The 23,903-nt window shown below is 40.3% G+C and overlaps 1 protein-coding gene and 1 pseudogene across 13 annotated transcripts in view; both read right to left on the bottom strand.

Annotated features, from left to right (window-relative positions):
- Positions 1-23,903, bottom strand: part of REPS2 (RALBP1 associated Eps domain containing 2) — a 323,649-nt gene that overhangs the window by 154,697 nt on the left and 145,049 nt on the right. For 6 of the 13 annotated variants that reach the window (XM_058291431.1, XM_058291430.1, XM_058291426.1 and 3 more), the window contains 5 exons: positions 23,689-23,783; positions 17,349-17,418; positions 15,639-15,692; positions 11,009-11,054; positions 7,380-7,516 (listed from right to left, as the gene is read on the bottom strand). The exons of 1 other annotated variant lie outside the window; for it this stretch is intronic. In XM_058291431.1, coding sequence (XP_058147414.1) covers positions 7,380-7,516; positions 11,009-11,054; positions 15,639-15,692; positions 17,349-17,418; positions 23,689-23,783 — 402 coding nt within the window. The remainder of the gene's footprint in view (positions 1-7,379; positions 7,517-11,008; positions 11,055-15,638; positions 15,693-17,348; positions 17,419-23,688; positions 23,784-23,903) is intronic. 6 more of the 13 variants (XM_058291435.1, XM_058291432.1, XM_058291433.1 and 3 more) reach the window with 3 other exon arrangements.
- On the bottom strand, positions 4,540-5,489 carry LOC101425646 (kinetochore-associated protein NSL1 homolog pseudogene; annotated as a pseudogene).

The following is a 23,903-nucleotide window of genomic DNA, read 5'->3' as shown; positions in this document are numbered from 1 at the left end:
GAATGACTGAAAAGAAGAGCGCTGAGCAGTGTCAGCAAAGGCATGAGGAAACACTCAGATAATATGGGTGGTTGGCTAAGTTGATAGGTAGGAGTTTTCTATGGCTCAGTTTAGTAAATATGTATACACTTTAAATGTATACAGCCTTTGAGCCAGCAACTCTGACTTGCAGGATCTGGCATAAGAAAATAATCAGATGAGGAAACAAAGATAGAGGTATAAAGCCATTAATTAACCTCTGCCTTATCTACTGGCAGAGAAGCTCACTTCTGGGGGAAGACAGGTAGAGAAGCGGGGAGAAGGAGAGAAGGAGATTGGGCACAGGAAGAAGCAGGAGAGACAGAGGAGTATCAGGAGCACTGGGAGACCGAGGCTTCTGGGGCAGGGGAGTACGCACATGGGAGAAGAGCTCTCAAAAGAAAAGGACAAAGCAGGGGAAAGAAAGGGAAAGAGGTGGGGAGCAGGAGCACGTGGGAGAGAGGGGAGAGGTGGTGTTCTTGAGAGATAAAAGAGGCAGGGGTGGGTGTGAGAATGGGGGTGTACAGTGGGGAGGAAGGAGCCAGGGGACACGCTCACAGCTCACAAGAGGGAGGAGGGGGCAGTGAGCAAGAAGGGGAGACACGTGGGGGAGAGAGAGAGAGGCAAGAGGGGCAAGTGTGGCTGGTGTGAGTAACAGGCATTCTGTAGAGAGAGAGACTGAGGACAGGGGCAACAGGCTTGAGGAGAGGAGGCAGGTCAGAGAGAGAGATGAGAGGGAGGTGTGGCAAGAGAGACAAGAAAGAGAAAAATGGCCTTCGATAAGACAATCAATGACAACACATCCTTATCACACAGGCCTTAAAAGGAATGGTGCAGATCTGTACTACCAAACGGAAAGCTGTTTAACCGGCAAGATCAGGATACAGAACAGCAAGCTGAGGGTGACCCCCTTCTCTACTGTGACACGAAAGACAAGGCCGGCAGCGCCGCTGACTGGACGGGCAACATGGTTCGCAGAGGCTGGACTGGTCAGATGGGTTTGTACTCTACTTGATGGATTTCTAGTTCATCACAATTTTAATAAGTTCCAGCAATACACTCAAATTCTAAAAGCTTTTAGATAGACCCTTGTACTTTCTTGTGATAATCCGTCAACATAGAAACAAATTAAGTACATGCAATGGCATCACCTGCTTTTCCTACTGCAGAAATGCTCTATGTGATCAATCTATGTGATCTTTATGTGATCAATTTAAACTGTTCATTAAAATATCGTTTGTGAAAACCTGTGCTGAAAGGACAATGGAATCAGCCACCCCGAGCAATACCTGCAACTGGGGATTCCTCCCGGGAAGACAGCTGCTGGTCTTTGTGAAAAGCCAAATCCATCCTGGGAAGGTGGTCGTGTTCATCCAGCCCATCTGCCCCTATTGCAGAACAGCCCAAGAGATCCTCAGTCAAACGCCCTTCAAGCAAGGACTTCTGGAATCTGTCGCTATCACAGCCACCAGTGACACGAAGGTAATTCAAGACTATTTCCAGCGGCCCGCAGAGGCAAGAATGGTACCTTGGGCCATTATAAGAAACAATTGTATAGGTGGATGCTCTGATCTAATACATATGCAAAGGAATGGGGAACTGGAGCCCCAGCTATGGCAAATCACAGCTCTAAAGTAATTAGAGTGGATCCCAATGACATCCCCTTTGGGAACTGGATAGCATCACCAACCATGACAGTACTTCTGGGTGGATGGATCTGGAGCTTTTCTTACCAGCTACAGCGACTGTTTACTTAAATTCTGAAATAAATTAACCTAATAATAATAATAAGTAATAGGGGAAGTGAAATTTGGGCAGATGGGGTGGAGAAAGCTTTTCTTCTTTGGATCAGTATTAAAAAGTAGACCAACTTTCCCCATACCACGGGGTCGAAAAAATTGATGGACAGTCTTGGGTTTCATCCGGATTGGCCTTTTGGGTTCCAAAAGACTATGATCAGTTCTGATTTAGGATTCATCCATTGGTCCAAAAGATGCCCTTTCTCTTTGACATGTTTTCTTAGACTGTTCTCCATGTACCAGCACTCCTCTACCTCTACCTCTAAACCAGAGTTTCTCAACCACAACCATGTTTATTCCAGGCCCTCCAAGAGGAAACTATATTTCATCTTTGGTACTACCCATCAGCCAAAATTATTTTGCTGAGCTTGACTTTCTAGAGCTTGTATAATGAAATCAGTAGCTTCTTAAATGTGCTTTTTTCAAACTACATGCATATCCCCCTTTGCCATCTTCACCCCACTTTATCCCATACTGAGAATCATTGCCCTGAGCCAGTGTTCTCCACCTTGACAACTTCAAGTTCTCATGGGAGATACTGAACAATTCCATGAAACGTTGGAGGACCCAAGTTGAGAACAAGTGCAGATATTGCAATCATATGGTGATATTCTTATACAAGACACTTGTCCAGGTAATCCTATATGAGTATTAATTTGATTTAGACTACCAAAATTAAAATGTAAAATTGAAATTATCATAGAAATATTGCAGCTCCTTCACTCAAGTATATGCCTGTGAAAGGAGCTAAATTTGAGAAACACTATCCTAAATGAGTCTCAATTTTTTTTTCTGTTTCCACTCTGAAAATTTAAGAATCCTTTACCATGAAGTTTAATTTTGTGTTCTAAAATTGCAAGATTATGTTCATTTCCTTTTGTAATCTCTACTGTGAGTGGTTAATTTCTTTTCTAATAAAGAACCCATAGGTGATGGTTCTGTTATTTTTTGTTACATTCTTTTCTACGTCTCAAGCCCTTAAGAAATGGTATTAGTATGAAATACACTGACTTAAAGTTTTATTCATGTTTGCCCCCTGCCATTATAAATAAAGGCATGTGTTGCTGTTTAAAAAAAAAAGAATAGGGAAACGGACTTTGGCCCAGTGGTTGGGGCGTCCGTCTACCACATGGGAGGCCCGCGGTTCAAGCCCCGGGCCTCCTTGACCCGTGTGGAGCTGGCCCATGCGCAGTGCTGATGCGCACAAGGAGTGCCGTGCCACACAGGGGTGTCCCCCGCGTAGGGGAGCCCCACGTGCAAGGAGTGCACCCATAAGGAGAGCCGCCCAGCGCAAAGGAGGGAGCAGCCTGCCGAGGAATGGCGCCGCCCACACTTCCCGTGCCGCTGACGACAACAGAAGCGGACAAAGAAACAAGACGCAGCAAAAAAAAGACACAGAAAACAGACAACCAGGGGAGGGAAATTAAATAAATAAAAATAAATCTTTTTAAAAAAAAAAAAGAATAGAATTAGGTTAGGAATACAAATGTCACCCACCTAGCTATTCTTTGCCCACATCTTGGATTTATCTGGATCTACCACAAGGCTCCTCTCCAGGGTCTTTTTTTTTTTTTTCAGTCTTTATACATTATTTTAATAAAAACACTTTGCTGTGTACAAATATACAGATCTTAAATGTAACAGAAACAGAATGTAGTAGATTTACATGCTTTCTTCACTGAGACAGACCAAATTTAGACATTTATGATTAGTAAGATATAATGAGCGGAAGTACAGATTTTCCAACCAGTAAATTCCTTGAAAATGAAGGGATTACAGTCATCAAGAGGAAAAACAATTGGCAAGTTAGACGGTCCTGCCTATGTGGCATGATTAAGAGACCCAAGAAGAGCTATTAAGAAACTGTAGTTATTCGCTTTCTCACACTTCTACCATGATCATATACTTGACACATAAGCATCCTTAAATAGAAAATAGTTCAGTATGATTGTGTATATTTATTCTACATTTTGCCCATGAATTAATCTAATATATATATATTTTTAACTGACATAATATTTTAAAAAATGATAAATACAGAAAAGAAACTACAAGTCCCAAGTCAAATTACATTTAAAAGCTAAAAGGTCTATGGGAAACAAAAGTACGGGCAGGGAATAAAATGTATGGGCAGGAAATATTGGCTACATGTCAGTTTTTATTTGCAAAAGTAATTCTTACACAAACAATAGCATTCTTCTTTTAAGTCTTACAAAACAGGACAAAAGTAAAAGCAAAAAATCCTAAAATTAACCTACAAATCCAAATTTGCTGAACTTAAAGAGTAACAAAGTCAAGGCCAGTCTTGTAATCTGCACATTAATTTGATAAATCAAACTGAACCCCAAAAGACAAAAAAAAGAATGAAACAAACAAACAAAAAATGGCATCTGCAGCTATGCAGACCTGATTATTTTGCAGCAATTAAATAAAAACAACTGGTAAACAGCTTTTTTTTTTCAATAGAAAGGCGTATATCAGGGAAACTTTATAGAATACACCATTTCTGAAATTCCATAAAAGCTGCAAGGCAGCCAAGAGTTGACACTAAACGTTTGCACTCTAATGCCCACGGACGGGGCTTTGTGCCAGTAGTATGTTTTTTATCTACTATAGATGAAATGATGAGGAAAAAAAATATTACATCATATCCTAGGACAGAGCTACTATATGTGCAAATGAACCACTAAAGAATTATTTCCTGTTTTAAATGAAGTCTTTTCTAGGCATTAGACTGTAACCTAAATATTGATTGCAATGATTTACAACTCAAAGTTAAACAAAAGGAGCTTATATATTAAGATTAATTCTCTTTGGCCGTAATGGATACCATTTTCTCTGGGGGCAATCTTTAGTTCTCTTTCTTTTCAATACTATGTCAGTGGTTTTCCTGGCAGCAGTCTCTGTTGGTGTGGTTTCTATTTTTGTTATAAAGTTCTCAGGTTTAATATCTGGTTTCCTATCGCAACTGGAAAAGACTTCTTGGTGGATCCTCTGGAGCTGAATAATAGGCTGCATCTTTAAAACTTGGGAAAATCCATCTGCTTGTTCAATTAACACAGGCAAGGCCTTCATGGCTTCACTGATCTCCTTTGCTACTTTTTCCCCTCTGTGTTTCAAATTTTCCATACGAGAAGCTGGATCAGGGTCATATTTTAAGTCCACTGGATGCACAACAGGTTGATACTGCTTCAGAATTTCTTGTTTTGCTTTTATGGTTTTGATTACACATTCAAGGATCTTTCTAGGATACTGCTTACGTTTCATGGCTACATCTACGATGATTTCATCAAACTGATCTTCAAGTACTTTGATGTCAGAGTCCATAAGAGCATTATCTGAAGCTTCCTGCCATGCTTGCCCATTAATGCTGACATTCTCGTACACAGCTGATTCAAAAGTCCACTGTGCATCTCGCAACGCGAGCTCGCGAATCTCCTCTGGCAGCGCGTCCCCGAGCCCTTGCACGAAGCGGCCGCACAGCTCTAGCATTTCCGTCACAGCCCGCTTCGAGGTGCAGCGCACTCTGAAGTCCTCTCGGGAGACACCCGGGGCCGATGCCCGGTCGTCTCCACCCGCCACTAGCTCCTCGTTTGGCGGAGGAGCGAGAATCAGCAACCCCGGAGGACCCGCCATTTTCCCAATTTGACTCTCCAGGGTCTTTATCAAACCAAAATACACTTCATCTTGAAGTTATATGGACATTGGTGATGTTAAAGGGAAGTTGTCTTAATTCAGGTTCTCTGCAAAGCAGAGACAAAGGCTTGGAAGCAAGTATTTTATTTGAGTGTGGGAAGAGTGAGGCAGGGAAGGGAAGAAAGCCAAGAAAGGGTACATTAATGAATGGGGTACTGGGACTCAGTCCCACTGGGAACCATGAAGAATGAACCCCAGAGTTGTCCCACTGAGGATCAAGGCATCCTCAGACCCCCTTTCCTCTCAGGGGGAGGGCTGCCCCTGGGGACAATCCCCAGTCCTGAGGGGCCAAGGCAACCTGGGGCAGGACATGGCCAGCATCTGCCTCAGGTGTATATCAAGGGCCTACCTACCAAACATGGTGTTATTCAGATTACGCTTATTATCTCACCAAAACCCCACAAAACTCCCCACAGCTCTGTTTTACAGATTAGGGATCTGAGGTGCAGAAAGATTAAGCCACTTGCCTAAAATCAAACAGTTAAGGGCCACAGGCGGGCTCCAAATTCAGTTTTGTCTCTTCCATTGTATTGGGAAATATCTTTAAACCACAGCATGTCAATTCACCAACACAGCTGGCATTTCCTTGCTGGGTTACACTGCCAGAGAGCAGCTCATGCATTTCCACCCTCCTTCCTTTACAAGAGAAAGATATGGCCATAGTTGCCCCAGGTTGTTTTAATCTTCTTGCATCCATATAAAAATCTTCTAGGCCATAATCCACCAGCCATGTGAGATTTTTATAGCATCATTATCCCTGGCTACCCCCACCCCAAATACCAGTTACTATGAAATTATGCCAGAATTTGGATCAAAGTATGAGGGGAAGTTTAAGGCAAATTTTTGCCTGATGAACTCATGGCAGAGAATCAAATTTCAGAGAGAGTTCCAGATTCTAGTATATTAAAAAAAAATCTATGACTTTACTGTGAGGAGAGTACTTTTATTAGAACAAATAAAACATGCTGAGCTCTGCGCGGACACAGAGGTCATGCTAATGTGTGAGCCAAAGAGAGTCTTTTCTCGCTTAAGTAGAAAAGATAATAATCTGCAAATCACTAGCATCTGAGGCTGGCTTGACTTAAAATGCACACAGTTCCAGGAAATATTCTTATTTATAGCTTGCCTGCATTAGTCAGTGGAAAGGCCCTTGCTGTTCCCAAAATAACCCTTGGACGGCGCTTTCACTAAAGCACAGGTATGCTTCTCATCTTCTGTTCCTTGGATTCCCAGGGAGGACACACACAGGAAGCCAGGGGAGTACCAGGCAGGGCCCTCTGGCCTCCCCCACCTCAGCCCAGCCATACAGTGGCTGGTTCAAGAAAGCCCCACTCCCAGAAGCCCTGGAGTAGCCCACCTGAAAGGGCCTTTGCCCTAGACAGCTCTCCTCCCCTCCACACCAATCATCTAGAAAACTGAGTTCCCTTAGCATTACACCCTAAGGGACACGTGATCTTTTCCACAAGGACAAAATGCAGGAGAAAGGTTCTGGCCAGGTACTTATCACCAGGGGCTTCCACAGAAGAAATGCACAAGGAGGAGCCGCTGAGGAAATGAGAGACAGCAACCTTGTTTCCAAGTTACCGTGAGGCCAAGAGCCACTCCCTCAGTGAGCCTTCTAGGACTGAAACGTTTTTATCCTCTTGGTCCAGGATTTCATAATTCTTGATTCATAGCAAGTGTGGGCAAGGCTCCAGACACACGTGCTCTCGATCTGGCTATAACTGCTTTCCCTCCTGAGAAGACCACTGCAACTTAACTGGGTGGGAAACTGCCAGCTCTGCTCTTTGTCTCTGCAGCAGACACCCACCCACTGACTCCAACAGGAAAGGTGGGGCTCGGGTGGGGGTGCAGAGGGGACTTCACCTGGCACACTGGGCTGGAAGACTTTATTCAGATCCAAGGAGGAGGCTCTGGAATGGGTTTTCTGTGGCCGCGGTGGTGGGGTGGGAGGGTCCTCACCCCTTTTCATGGCCTCTTCTATGGAGGTGCTAGAGTAAGATCTGCAGTGAAATAAGGGAAGGTCAGAAGGGAAACAGTACAGATTTACTCTCTGAAGTTGGACTGTGAAATGGAAAACACCCCCAATGTCAGAGCAACTGCGAAGGACTGACAAGCTACCAAAGCAGCCATATTTTCTGTTATCCCTTGGATGCCACTATCTACGCTAATCACCCAAACCCAAATCGTGAACTGGGAACTTTGCTCATATTATTATCTTATTGTATAATAAGAGCAAAGATTGAGCCAAAAGGAAAGCTTTATGGAAACTCTTGTCTGTTTCCCTCGAATTATTACTAAGAATAACATGCAACCCTTCCACTTAGGGACTTCCCTATTTTAATAAAAGGTCCTAGTAGCAGAACTTTTCTCCAGTTTACATGCACATGTGATGACGGACATGTGGAACTGGGACAGTTAAGCTGAGGGTAAGAATAACTGTTCAAGTGACTATGCCATAACTGAAATTCAGGGGGAAAAAAACAGCATGCCTCTGAGTCAGGATGAGGGGTCTAGGTTTTCTTGCCCAGTGAAGTACGGATTATTTTGGAAATCTTTCCAAGCAAAAGCCTCATTGTAACCTACTCCCTCAATCTGCAGCAAAGCAGTGGCTAACTAGACAATTTCTGAGATCGTAACTCCAACAATGACATTTAAAGAAAAAACTAAATAACTTGCCAAAGGTCAAATATCTAGTAAGTTACAAAGGCATACCGTCTGCTTTTAAGTTCTGTTTTTAAAATGTTCTGATATTGCCTATGAGCCAGGGAAGAAATCCTTTGGCAACAGCAGCAAGAATATTTTTTAGAGACCTATTTATTTTCTAAATTAACTCAACCCCAATGCACTGGTCTATTGCTTAGGAAGAGGGTTAAGGACAGGTTTCCAATATGATGATCAAGAAACGGCTCTAGGAAGTGGCTGGGTACATCTGTTCTATTTAGCATCTTATCTAACTGCATGTCAAAGAAGAGAAAGACCTTTGGTCAGAGATGTGTCCCAGAGGCAATTTAATCTCAGAAAACCATTCTTCCTACTTAGCTTTTAGAGTGGCACTTGTAAAATTCAAACCTGTCAATTACTATTAAGTGTCTTCAGTTGTGGGCAAAGTTGTTTTTGACACAGCAAGTTTTTATTTTCCTGAGTAAGTTTCTCAAGATCTCTTTGTAGTACCTGAGGGTTGTGTCTTATAAGGCTGTACAACAAAGCCACTATAACGGTGTGGGGCACTCTCTGGGATGGTCTTTTCATGTACCTGGCAAGACAAAGGCATTCAGGAACTAGCAGGAATGAAAGCTTTAACACTTTCAACCAGAAAAAGAGGTGAATTGACAGGTAAGGACACCAAAGATTTTAAAAAGGAACTCTTGGTTTAAAAAGGAAATTAGAGACCCTAGCTAGAAACTGAAAGAACTTTCTATGCCAGATATAACTTTAGTGACATCTTCTACTCAAGTTGAAAAAATACATATATATATATATATATATATATATATATATATATATTTAAGCACACATCCCATATCCCATTACCATTTAATTTTCACATATAGATTGTATATTTATATTTTCATGGGAAGAGTTCTAAACAACAAATAAATGACTGCAACCAATTAAAATATAAACGTGCAGGGAATAGTGTTAAAACGGTGATTTTTCCCCTTTCCTTTACATTTCTACAAAGCTTTATTATGTTAAAAAGGATAGAAATAATATGATTCTCTTGGGTTCATAAAGACCCAAGTGTGAGTAGCAAAAATTTTTTTTAATAATCCATATTAGAGCAGGAGACCAATCCCTGAGAGAACATATAAAATTTAGCCAAACACATTAATAAAAGAATACATGATTTTAAGATTTTGTAATTTTACTCGCTTTGAGAGAGAAGGATGTCAGCAAAAGCCAAAAATGTGAGGCCCAATTTATGGTTAATATAGTATGGGCACATAAGCAGATTTCTGCAATTTAAAAAAAGCTTTTTCTACCATGAGGGAAACGATAAATCTTGTTATTCCCACATCCCAAAGCCAATGTGGGCTGATCTGTAAAAAGATCCATTCCTCAATTTTTTTAAAAAAAAGGGATGAGTAATGTGGTGACCAAAAAAAAAAAAAAGACTTGCCTTTTTTGCTACCAAAATGAAAAACTCCACTTATTCTTTTTAAAATATCAATAGAAATATCTGCACCTCCTATACAGAAGGAAACAAAATCCCAATTGGGGGAGTGGATGTAGCTCAAGTGGTTGGGCACCTGCTTCCCATGTACGAGGTCCCAGGTTCCATCCCCAGTACCTCCTAAAGACAAAATGAACAGGCTAAAGGGCCAGCTCTCACTGGGGAGCAGATGTGGCTCGGTGGTTGAGTGCCTGCTTTCCATGTACAATGTCCTGGGTTCAATCCCTGGTACCTCCTATTAAAAAAAACAAAATCCCAATTGGGAACACCCAGATATAAAGGATAAACTAAGGTGTAACTCTGATTTACAAGGAGATAAAATTTCTTTAAATGTCAGTATTTCAAGCATATAAAATATGACTGGATTTAAATAGATTTAAATCCATTTCATCAGGAATATGTCTATTAGCCAGAGATGGGGAAAAAAAGTCACTGAGAGCCAAAGCAGGACTTAGAAAACCCACCCGTAATATCCTAGCTTACACTTGAGTTCTACTGGGAAGAGCAGCCCCAGCACCATGCCACCTCTTCGACTGCTTACTTCTTTAAGTGTTTCTGTATTTCTCCCCTGCTCCTCTCTTCTAGTGCCAAGCACAGCTCTGCCTTCTTCACTCTCCATTTTCTACTATCCCCTCTATTAAAAATGTGAAGCCAAGCAGAAGCTCTAGGATGGGATCAAAAAGACCATAAACACTGCTTACCTGACTTTGATGATGAGCAGAAGCTTCAATTCTCACTGAAATAATCAGAAGTTTTTCTTTCCCTACTCTAGATTTTATTCCTCACACTTCTTACTTTTTGGTATTCACCTCTGTCATGATAACAGAGTTCAGTGTTACTGTTTTTCTCTAGTTTCAAATTTACTTCCCCCTATTCATTATCATCCTATGACACCTGGGTCATATCACGCAAGCCACCTCTTCACACCTCTTTCATAACAGGGGACGACGGAAAATCAACTATCATCTTCTAGCACTAAGAAAATCAGAAATTCCGTTTCCCTAGTTTCATTACAGGCTCCAGTCAGGCCTCTCAAAACTAGTGAAATGACCTATATTCTTTCCCCTCTCCACTCCTGGAGTTGCCCTCATCTTGTCTCCTGGCTGAAGGGCAGATTTCCAGTGTTAAATCCTAGCAAAATACAGCTGGGGAAGTACTGGGCCTGAAGGATCTGCGTGGTGAGAAGGGGTGTCCATATTCTCAGCTACAAATCTAAAGGAAATGGAGATCATGAATTTGGTTTTTTGCTTGGGGGATTTTATTTCTAGGCAGGGACAGGGCACAAAGGGCATTAAAGGAGAAATTAAACAAACACTACCTGGATCTTGGTCTTGCTTTTTGACTGTTGGAATCCTTAGGAATCACTGAAACAAAGATTATTTGTTGTTTGCTTGGGTTTCATTTCTATAGTTAAACAGGTTTATATGCAGTGCCCGGGCTAGTACAGAACACATCATCAGGAAAACGTGCGGGACAGATGTCCATGTGGAGAACTTCACAGCTTCCACATTGTCACGATTTCATTATTTTACTTATACTGCTAAAGGTACAATTAATAGAAAAGAAAAACCAAAGTGTTTTTCCTTTCATGAGAACACTGTCTAAAAGGCCACTTTGAAATCTATGCTGATGAATAAAGAAATTCCAGTCTGAAAATGCAACCCTCTCAAGGGGTTTCTTTTCATATAGTAATGGGTTCATACTTGCAGGTTTCCTGGTCTATCATGAGGGCCTAGGAGGAGATTTTGAACGAGTCTCCCCTGAAAGCTAGGAAGAAACCTCTCAGGCCACATATTTTCCTAAAATACACTATCAGTAGCACAATATTGTGAATGTACTTAATATGACGGAATTGTACAGTTGAAAGTGGTTAAAATAGGAAATTGAGGATTGTACATATATTACTAAAATAGAAAGTCATACATATTTAGAGAAAGAAAGAGACTATCAGAACGACATGGCAAAAAGAAATCAAAGTTCCTGCAAGCAAGTTGAAATGAGTTATGCAGCTTTTCCTGTAAGAAAACATTCTTGTGGCCCATGTCTCTATGACCAAATCATACAGAGAACATAATGGAATGAAATCATTAACATTTTGTCAACCACAGAATTTTTCCTTACCAAATTTCAGTCCTAAACTAATTTGCTCAATACTGATGCTCATGGAGCCTACCTGCCCATCACAAGTGGTTGGAAAAACTGAGAAACATTTACAAAATCATAATCCTCTTTATGATTTCTATCCTCCATGGAAGGCAACTTTAGAAACCACTAGCAATGCTAAAGTTTTGCAAACACTGAAAACTTTTCATCACAAATTATCATAAAAATTGACAGAAGTGCTAGGAACAAGGAGAATGTCATTTGTCTATTTGTGGGCGAAACTTTTTTTAGAAAGAAAATGTCTCACTGCGTTTGTCCATCCTCTTTTATGCTGCTTCAAAGACCAAAACCTACCTTTGTATGAAGCAGCCTAAATTTATGATATTCATTAAAATCCTTGAGTTAGATAAGTGGGGCAGAAAGGGGGAACTGAAAAGCTTCAGAAATGCTAACAAAGCACAACACAAACAACCAATATATATTCCCTTAGAGAGGTTGCTGCCTAAGAGACGCATTTCTCCCAACCTAAGCATTTTGGCTTGTTGTAATGAGAACACACACACCTTTAGACTTCAAACCACTGAACTGCCACTGTAGTTCTCAAAGTCCCCTCTTGCCCACAATCATGTACATGCATACCTGGATGTGGACAGAAAAGTCCCTCCCTCCTGAAAACCCCAAGCACCTGAGGAAGGGGCCGGAAGGAAGACTCTCCTCACAGCCATGGAGGCCATCTTGGGGCTGGGGAAACAGTGTGAGGGGACTCACCACAGAGCTGGAGAAAGCGCCCTGAGCAGGCTGGCGTGGCCTCCTCTCCCTCCAGCCCCACTGCTTTCAAGGAATTCGTGGTTTGAGAGGTCCTAATAACCGTGTTAAAATATTGTTCCCCAAACCACACTACGGTGACTGTTACTTCCTCTGCCAACTACCATTATCTTTTTCTTTGTGCTGGGGTAGGGATGGGCATGGGAGGAGGGCCGAACTCTGTTGGTGCGAGATAGGCAGAGAGCCAGGTGGGGTAAGGCTGGATGAGCAGTGGAGAGATGGGACCAAAGGCCAGGCCTCGGCTCCTGAGGACTGGGCTCTCCTCCTGGCCAAGACACCGACTAGCAGTTGCCTCTGTGGACCTCCATTTCCTCACCTACAGAACGAAAATAATGAACATGCAAGTCCTATCTCACAGGGAGTGATGAAAAGGTGCAGGTACTTTGAAAAACAAATGTGTTTTAGAATAGCAAAATATTATTATTTAGACTGCCTAACTAAAGACCCCTAATTTTTCAAGCTTGGAAATCTGGTTTCTTGGTTTCTCAAATATAGGTCCTTCTAGAATATCAACAGAAGTGCAGGTGAGAGCAGGTAAGGAAGAAGAAAAATGGTCTGCCCTGATAAGCCCAGGGGGGTGATAACTGGCAAAGGGATAGCCGATACACTCACCCACAGCAGCCCAAAGACTGTGGTATGAGAGTGAAGAGGCCTGATATACCACAGCATGACCCAGAGGCCTCAAGAAACCGTCACTGCCCAGTCAGTGTGCTCTGTTATTAAAGTGTACTGTAATGTTAGTTAAAAAATCTGCTGGACTCCATGAATATAAACATTTCCAACAATTAAAGGGGTAAGGTCATGAGAGGAAATATCTAACAAGGAATACACCCATTCTCTAATAACATAGTACCACCCTATTTATCACCCAACACATCATCGTCATCCTCATCATCCACATCACCACCACCACCAACAACAACAACTGTGAAAGGAGCAGAGCAGGGAGATGCTTTTCTTTCCACATGACTATCCCAGGCAGGTCCTGATAAGTCTCCACAAGTTTCAAACAAGAAAATATGGAGAAACGCTGTTTTAGATAACTCTTCCATCACCCTCCAACTCCAAAAAACTCATGTTCAGCATTTGGTAAATGTGAATATCTGTAAAAATGGCAAGAACACGTTGTGTTGTAAATTCCAACAAAAGCCAACTGATGGAGCATGGCTTCTCATTTAGTTGGGGGAGAGCGTAGAAGAATGAAAACTTCCTAGAACACTCAAGGCATGTCACCTTTCCAGAAAACAGAAATGGGATCAAAGGACAAACCTAAAGATTAACCTTCCAAAAGGCAGCATGCAACTCAACTGAGGTGAACTGTCCACAAGGCCTGAGCACCACCCAGCAGTAGAAATCACCACCTTAAAACTCCAGTGGCCCCTACTAGAAATACAGGTATTTACTGGGAAAAGGGGTATTAAACATGGTCCGGGAGAGAGGTTCCTTCTTATCTACTCCAGAAAGGGGCAGCAGTGGAAAAAACAAATCAGAAAACACGTAACAGCTCCCAGAAGTAATGTGAAACAAATCCAACTCTACTTCACACTCCACATCACATCTGTTAGGATTTATTTGATGATATCATGTGCTATTCAGTGAAGAAATGTTAAAAATGGGCCTATACGTTTGAAAATATTTCAAAATAAAAAGTTAAAAAAAAAAAACACTAAATTACCAAATAAAAAAAAAAAAGGAGGGGAGAGGTGGAGGGATCTAAAGCTCAAGACTCAGAGAACACTTGATGCTTGTGCTAAAATCTCTGGGAAAAACAAGAAGGGCTATTAAGCCTCAAAGGCTATTGGGAAAGCACCAATTTAACTCTCTAAATTTAAATGGCTTCCACTAACACCATAACATCAAGTTTACAAAAACTGGGATACATCCAGTTTGTCTCCAGAAACTAGAGCTGGCAAGAACTGACCCTGGGTATTTGGTGTACACAAATAGAGCATTTCCCCCTATGATGAATGAACCCAAATCAGTTTCAAAAGTCAAAATTGGGCTTGAGAATTCCCACCACATTTTTCCTTCTCAACACGGCCTTCTAAAGTTAGTGGTTCCCTAAACAGACTACATGTCAGAGTCACCTGGAAGCTTCCTAAAAATACAGACTCTTAGGTCCCATCACTGGAATCAGTCATATCTTCTCATTCATCTCCATATTCTCTCTCTTCCTGCTCTCCCCCACTCCTTCTCCCCATCCTCCTTTTAAACCTTGAATGAACTTCGTGTTTGGGAAATACCACACTGCAACGTAAGCCTCAAGGTCTTAGTATGATTCCTCTGCTCCAACTTTAAACAAATAAGCCCCTGGGATGATAGCTAGCTAATCAAAACAAACATGGTTTACTTAGGAAATCTGTTAGAGAGAGAAGAGTAAAAGAGTCAGCAGCAACTTCTTTCATATCCTCATAACCAGAGCTCAAAAGAGTACCATCTTCCCTCACCAGGGTGCATCTTGACTCTATGATGACTCACTCCATCAAGAAAGAGATGAGGACACAAGGTCCAGCCATTTGCCACTGGTTCCAAAAAGGCACAGAAACTGGACAGACACAACTGTTATTTTTTCCCTTGGAATAAGATACAATGAATCCACTACATGTATGAGCAAACATGTATGTCTTTCTGGTGTTGAAGTACAGTGAAAATGTTTGAGATTTCTGCTTTGGAAATGGCAAGTATCAACACTGGGCCTCCAGATGTTCTACCCCTTCAGCAACTTACTCTACACAGAAAACAAGCTTTCTCAATTTTAAACTGAGTAGCAATGAAGTCCTAAATTCAAAGTGAGCTATCCTTTCAGTAAAACCCAAGTTAGGTATTTAAAAAGAAATTATCCTCTTCTCACACCTGAAAAGAGGGAAAGTGGAGAAAAACAAAAATTTTCCTTAAGAAAACACGAAATATTTAAGGAGAAACATATACACTATCACAGATGTAACAATGTACTCGCTGAAACTTGTTTTTTTCATTAGAAATAATCACAAAGAAAGTAGATTAAAATGGTTTTCTCCTACCTGGATCCTCCGACACGTCCTTCGGTAAAGCTTCATCCATAGTGCTTTTCAAAGCTAGCCGTGTTTTGTTTTGTTTTGTTTTGAAGCAACAAGAGAGAGGATAGAGAAGGAAAAAAAAACTATAAAATTTTCCTTCTGAGGCATATTACATTAAAACAAAGAATCCCTATTATCGCTTATGAAAACAGGTCTTAGAAACCTCTAGAACAAGGTTTCTTAACCTTTTTTGTTCCATGGACCCCTTTGCCAGTCAGGTGAAAAACCACAGACCCCTTACTAAGTTCACACTATACTGTGTATTAGTTAATAAATAGATCACACCTGTACCAATAGGTCCCCACAAGAAGAACGTTTTTTTTTAATTTCAACTCAAGCTCACGGGCCCCCTGAAATCGTGGACCCCTGGTTAAGAACCCCTGCTCTTTAAGTTATTACAGTATTTACCAAAGCAATGCAGACCCCTCCCGAAGTACGGAAATAAATTCTCCTCCTATGGAGAACAAAGTCGTATTTCCAATTTTCCAGAGATAGCACCTTTAGTGGCTTGGAGGGCTACTACCAGAAGCATCAGGCATCTCCACCTCCTTTACTCCTGACACCCAGACTAAACCCAGACCAACACATCAAAATCTCTGTGGGTGCGACCCAGGCTTCAGTACTTTTAGAGCTCGCCAGGTTATTCCAATGAGCAGCAAAGGCTGGGAGCCATCAGTTAAGAGAGTGATCGTAGTACACAACCATGCAGGCAATGTCCAGTTCTGCCTGCCTCTCCTAAACAAATGTTTAAAGCGCATGCAATTCATGTTTCTTAATGGAAAACTTATTTTTCATGTTTAACCCCAACACCAAGCTGAATTAATGACAGGTCTCCAGAATAAAAGCTGAAATCACTTCACTGATTTTTAGTCTCTTCAAATAAGTGTCTCTCATTAATGGGCAGGTGATCAGTATCAGATAATAGAAGAAATACTGACTTCAGAATTTTAAAGTCCTGGTTCTTTTCACAGCTCTTTTTCTCACTAAATAAGCAAATGATTCATGCTGTCTGAATATCAGTTTACTCATCTCTGAACATCCCAGCCTCCATTCGGTTTTGTGAGGACTGAATGACACAGTGTATGAGGAAGGCACGATAAAGAAGTATGGAGGCTTCCCAGATAATACCAGATTAACTCATCCCTGTGTTCACGGCAGCTGTAACATGGAACGCTTGCTGAGCGACTTCTCATCTGCCCAGTAAGATAGGCAAATTGTTGCTGGGCTCCACATCACACCCCCCACACCCACAAAGCCACCGAGAAACAGATAGAGCGCAGGACAGAACCCCTGGCCAGAACAGGACTTCCTCATGGATTAGACCTGTGTACACCTGTGCATTTATATTTATGTTCTGGACTCATATGTGCTAACACAAGAGGTTCTGCTCTCAGTTCTTCCAGGTCCCAGTCAGTCCCTAATTGGTATGAGCAGATTCAATGCCATCTGTCAGGGTTGGCTGAGAGTCAGCAGTGAGTCGGGGGCCAATGAGATGTGGGACTCTGGACACTCAGGTCCTCGTTACCACTTTATCAGCTGCAGTTTTGCTGCAAAAATTTGAACCATTTAGTCCGCCCAAACGTGTGCACACATGGAGAACCGTCCTCACATGCTCTAGCAGCCAGCCATGACAAGAGAATGCCCCTAAAGGAAGCACACACATTCTTTCCATACCTTGTTTGTCTTCGATAGTCATGGCTTGGATAGGCACAGGAAAGTCAGTCAGGTCTTTAAAAGATGCCTTCTTGTAAAAGAAAAGTAAAGGAATTATACTGGTTGGAATGGAAATTAAATGATATGTACATATGACGAAAATGTTGTAAAAGCTGCATTTCTTCTCAATATTTCTGTTTTCAGGAGACACTGGCATTTAATACTATTTTCTTTTTTTTAAGTTCCTAGTAAGGTATCGGTTAATTTGTATTTTTAAGTTGACATGCACAGAGGAAAACATTAGAAATTCCGTTTCTGAGACATGTATATAAACTATATATTAACTTAGAATTCGGGGTGGGATTCAGCGTAACATTTGCCCATTCAGCCAAGAATAAACCTGTACTTCACACACTGTCTGACAAGTGGGTATTTTCCAAGATCTCTTATGCAGAGAGTATCCAAACCTGATTAAAATGGAGTCCTTGTTGTGGAGTAAAATAATTTTATTGAAGAGCAGATCAAAAGTTTTTCCTAACTTGCTGATGAGGGAATTCTTTGCATATACGAATAAGATGAATACTCAAAATGATGAAATTGTTAACAATTTTAAAGCCCATTTTAAATTACTTACTACCAATTTATTTCTTATAAAATTTCAATGAACATGCACCCTAAGACCTCTGATAAGAGTATAAGAAAAGGGAGCAGATGTGGCTCAAGCAGTTCAGTGCCCACCTCCTACATGGGAGGTCCCAGTGCCTCCTAAAAAAAATAAGAACAAACAAAAAGCAAAACAAATGAAAAAAACAACTCAGGGAAGCCAATGTGGCTTAGCAGTTGAGTGGCGGGTTCCAACATACAAGGTACAAGGTTTTAGGTTCAATTTCCAGCCCCCAGTACCTCAAAGAAAAAAAGTATAAGAAAAATATGCAGTACTATTTACTTTTTATTTTTAATGATTCCCATATACCACCCTATTATTAACACCTTGTACTGGTGTGGTATATTTGTTACAATTGATGAAAGCACATTATTATAACTGTACCATTAATTCAAGTCCATGTGTTTAACTCAGGGTTCATGGTTTGCATTGTAGTTTCATGAGTATAGTTTTAAAATTTTTACTCCAGTACCATATATGCAACCTAACATTTCCCCTTTACATCACATTCAGATATATATATATATTTCAGTCCTATTAATATATTTACTTTTTATATATGTAAACAAACTCTAGAAGGATATACAAGAACTGAGGTTATTTGGGTAGATGGGAGACAGGGATGGGAGGAAGACTTACACAAAATGCCTTCTGATAGTCTTTATAAAGCATATTCAAAAAAACAAATTTAATTTATTAATAATAACTTAAAAGAAGTAAAGTAGGGCATATAAGGAAACATCTGTACTTTCCACATATTTTTTTTTATAAACCTACAACTGCTCTAATAAAAATTAAATTAAATTTTTTGAAAAGAAGTAAATCGCTTGCTGCCTGGTACTCCAAAAGGTCAATATGTCTATCTCTCAGAATCCAAAAACCCCAACAAGATAAGCAATATTCCTGCTGTTAAACTGTCTCTTAAAAAAATGGAATTATTGAACTACTTGGTGGTGACATGATCTAGGATTTACCAATTCTCAGTCAGGTAATTCTTCACACTACAACAAAACCTCCTGATGTAATTTCCCATTCAAAGTCTACTATCTCCAATTGAAGAGAGAATATCTAACAGTGCATTTCTTTCATTTTCTTCTCCCACTCAGATTATAAACCAGACAAGAGAAGAAAGCATAGGTAAAAAGAAAGCACATAAACACTGTTGAAAGAAATTAAAGAAGACCTAAAATAAAATGGAAAGGCATCCCATGTTCACAGATCAGAAGACAATATTGTTAAGACTTCCCAGACTGTTGCACAGATTCCATGCAATCCCTCTTACTTTCTTGCAGAATCTGATAAACTCATCCTAAATTTCACATGAAAACAAAAGGAACCCAGAATAGCCAAAATGATTTTGAGAAAGAATATCAAAGTTGAAAGACTCACATTCCCAGTTTCAATACAAATTTCAAAACAAAGTTACTGCAATCAAGACAGTGTGCTACTGGCATAATGACAGACACAGATATCACTGAAATAGAATTGAGAGTACAGAAATAAGCCCTTCCATTTACAGTCATTTGATTTTCAACAAGGGTACAGAGACAATTCAATGAAAGAAAGAAGTGTCTTCCATAAATAGTGCACGGACAAACGGATGTACACATGCAAAACAATAAAGTTGTACTTGTACCTCACACTATACACAAAAAATTAACTCAAAATGGATCAGACACCTAAAAGAAGGATCTAAAGCTATAAACTCTTAGAAGAAAACACAGGCATAAATCTTTGTGACTACAGATTAGGCAATAGTTTCTTCTAGATGATACCAAAAACACAAACAGCAAAACAAAAATAGATAAATAAATAGAAAAATAGATAGAAACCCCATAGGAATACATAAAGTATTTTCATATCATAAGTGTAATAAGGGACTTCCATCTGGAATATTTAAAGAACTCTCACAACTCAATAACAGACAACCTAATTAAAACATGGACAAAGGATATGAATAGGCAATTCTTGGGAGAAGATATATAAATGGCTAATAAGCACACAAAAATATGTTCAACATCATTAGTCATCAGGGAAATGAAAATTAAACCAACAATTAGATACCACTCCACACCCACAAAAATGGCTATAATCAAAAAGACAGACAATAACAAGTGTGTATGAGGATGAGGATGTGGAGATACCGGAATCCTCAAAAATTCCTGGGGGAATGTAAAATGGTGCAGCTGCTTTGGAAAACAGACTGGCAGTTCCCAAAAGGTTAAACAAAGAATTATACTATGCCAAGAATTCCCATCCAGGTATATATCCAAGAGAACTGAAAACATATGTCCCACACAAACACTTGTACCCAAATATTCATAGCAGCATAATATATAATAGCTAAAAAGTAGAAACAAGCCAAATATTCATCAACTGATTGATGGATAAACAAAATGTGGTATATCCATACAATGAAATAGTATCTGGCAATAAAGAGGAGTGAGGAACTGATATACCTGCCTATGACATGAATGAACCTTGAGAACATTATACTAAGCGAAAGAAGCCAGTCACAAAAGGCCATATATTGAATGACTCCGTTTATATGAAATGTCCAGAACAGACAAATCTATAGAGACAGAAAACAGGTTAGTGGTTACCAGGGATTGGGGCAAGGGGTGAGTCAGGGCCCACATAAGTGAGTCACATAGCAAGGTGATGACGCAACAGAGGGGAGATGAAGGGGAGAGTGAAGGTGAAGTGCAGCAGAAACCCAGAACTGTGGTAGCGCAGCTAACAGGGAACGTCTCTCCACATCAGAGGTCCCCAGGATCAAATCCTGGTGAATCCTAGAGGAGAAAAAATGAGAAGACCAGAAGAGAAATAGATACAGAACATTATAAAGCGAATGGACACAGACCGCAAAAATATCAGGACAGGGCAGGGGGAGGGGGAGAGGGAGAGGAAGGGGGGGTGGGTAAATAAATAAATACACCTTTTTTTAATGGACTTCAGTGATAGTTGCATAAGTCTGTAAAAATACAAAGAAACCACCATATTGTATACATAAATAAGTAAACTTTATGATATGTGGATTATCTCAATAGAGATGTTAAAAGAAAAGAAAAATGAAAGAAATCCAGTAATCTAAGAAATGTAAGAAACACTGCTAAAGGGGAGTATACCTGGAATTGTAAATTGTAATCCTACAAGGAAATAAGTACCTGTTTCCAGCTTTGCTGTCTTTAGAAAGCAAACATCTTATAACCTAACATCTGAATAAGCCAAAGATTTGTTCACAACACAGATATCTATGCAGTAGTTATCATTTGCAGGCCTGGAATAAAATTTACTGAAACTCTGTGCATTCATGCTAGATTAAAAGATTACATGTTATTTTTTTTAAAAAAAATACTGGAGAGTGTTAATAATAGGGTGGTATATGGGAATCCTGGATGTTATGCATGACTGTTCTGTAAATCCATAACTACTCTAATAAAGAAAAAAATGCTGGTAGATAGAGCATTGAATAATAGTTTAGAAGAACAGGAAATACTTATTCACTGGCTATTAAAATCTAACCTATACTTCTTGAGCGGCCAACCCATCAATTAAATTTATTACTTTGCCCCTGAATTCTACCTGTTTACTGGCATCATTATCTAAAAGCACCCCACCCCACCCCCATCCAAAATAACATACTGTTTGGGAAAGAGACTTTTTTGGTTTTGCTTTGTTGTTTGGATAGGGCAAAGAATAAAAGACAAGGTAGCCTTTACCGCTACCATAGGAGCCCGCTGAAGTATACGAAAGTACATAAAACTAGCTACATAAAATGTCCATAAAGGTGAATATGCATAATGTTATCAAGAACATCACTCTATATGTGTATATATGAGATTTATGTATATATGCGCGTATGTAAAAAAAATCTACACTTCCAGACCTTATGGGCACTTTTATATTTGCTCTTTTCTATTAAACAGATGATAAATGACTACATGGTAAACAGCAACATGAGCCAGTAATTAATTTCTACAAAAAATCAGTATTATTTGTTTCTACTGAAAGGGCAAAGACTATCTGATACATGGAAGTTGGGGAAAAAGAGCTTATCTAGAAATAATGAAAACTTGTGACTTTTTTTAGTGAATCACCTAACAACCTCACAATTTTACACAAACAGGGTGACCTATCACAAAGAAAGTGGGGCAAGTACATAAGAGAGCTGTAGAGGCATCCAGCCTAAGTGCTGTATCTTTTTCTCCCTCATATGCATTCTACAGAAAAAGAAACTTAAAAAAACAAAATTCTTCAAATGCACATCTATCACTCTTCCTGAAATCACTTTTCTTTATATCCTTTTCCCATGAGTAGAAATCTATTGCAGAAAACAACACAAAGGCTACAACACAAAGAAACAGCCAAGAAGCAAAGAGGGGTGTTCCGAAGAGGGAGCGCTACAGAAGCAGGCTTGATTTTCTCACAGAGGGGCAGAGGGTGGCTTCTATAATACAGGCTTATCGGCACAAGAGCCCTCTGTGACGCCATAAGCACACGCAATTGTAAGAAATTAAACAATGCCCCTGCAACCTGCCTTTGACTTCCATCACTTTGCAACGGTTTTAACTAGGGTCAGGAGTCTAGTAAGAGTCTACCAATAAATCTCCATTTATCAAACATTTCCAGGTTTTGGGGGAAAGGGGGGAGCAGGTATCTTAAGCTGTCATCGTGGTAATCATAATGTCAATGGCATCCAAATGATAAAAATGACCATAACAACAGCTCCAATTTACTGATTCATAGGTAAGGATCAATAAGCACTTGGCCTGAGAAGTGGATGCAGCTCAAGCGATTGGGCTCCCATCTACCATCTGGGAAGTGCAGAGTTTGATACCCGGGGCCTCCTGGTGCAGGCGAACTGGCCCGTGTGTCTAGTGGAGTGCTGGCCACACAGGAGCACTGGCCCATGTGGCAAGCTGCCCTGAGTGGAGAGCTGGCGCAGCAAGATGATGCAACAAAAAGGGACACAGAGGAGAGACAATAAGAGATGCAGCAGACCAGGGAGCTAAGGTGGTACAAGAGATTGAGCACCTCTCTCCCACTCCAGAAGGTCCCAGGATCGGTTCCCGCTGCCACCTAAAGAGAAGACAAGCAAACCCAGAGGAACGCACAGCAAATGGACATAGAGAGCTGACAACAGGGAGCAGGGGAGGATAAATATTTTTTTAAAAACAAAAAAACACTTGGCCTTACACTTGGTCCTTACATTAAATGACCCAACGTGGGAATTCTCCAAGTTTCTTTGGGAGATCACCCAAATCAGTCTTCATTTGTTCCAAAACCTAAAAACTCTGAGGGAGAAGGCAGCTTTGGATATGATGTGGGGTCTTCCTATATAGCTCTCAAATCTCCTCTGAAAGCTGTACTGGTTCATTATACTTTGCTAATATTCAGCTACTAAAAGTAAAAACTTTACAATGTTTACTAGGGAATTAAGGTAGGTTAAAGTACACAACTTGGCTAGCATTTTCTGGCTTAGCTGGGCTCTACTTAAATTTAACCTCTAGAAAGTCAGGAGAATACTTTGCTTCATTCACCAAATCTAGTTTGAGAGAGAAAAGAAAACAGAGCCTCAAGTATTAAGAGAAAATGTTATAAAAGTGGATTTTCCAGAGTTTGGACAAAAACCTAGAGGTTAAAGGATTGAAGTCGATATATATCCTTACTTATTAACATGTGAAGATCTTTTACCTCGATCCGATTCAAGTCACGGGGCTGTTGGTTTGCTGCCATTGACTCGGAATAAGAATCAAACAATGCACACTCCCACTTGGGCTTAGGAAAAGCTAAGAAAAAAAAACACAGAAAAATAGGTAAGAATCTAGACTAAGCTACAGTGGTCACTGTCTCCTATCAGCTTTTCTGTGCTTATTAAATATAACAACAAAACCAGCCAACTCTAGCCC

This window comes from Dasypus novemcinctus, chromosome X (genome assembly GCF_030445035.2).
Source record: "Dasypus novemcinctus isolate mDasNov1 chromosome X, mDasNov1.1.hap2, whole genome shotgun sequence".
In the NCBI taxonomy this organism is placed as follows: Eukaryota; Metazoa; Chordata; class Mammalia; order Cingulata; family Dasypodidae; genus Dasypus; species Dasypus novemcinctus.
Note: the sequence above shows the minus strand (reverse complement) of the source record. Positions and strands in the feature narration are given on the sequence as shown.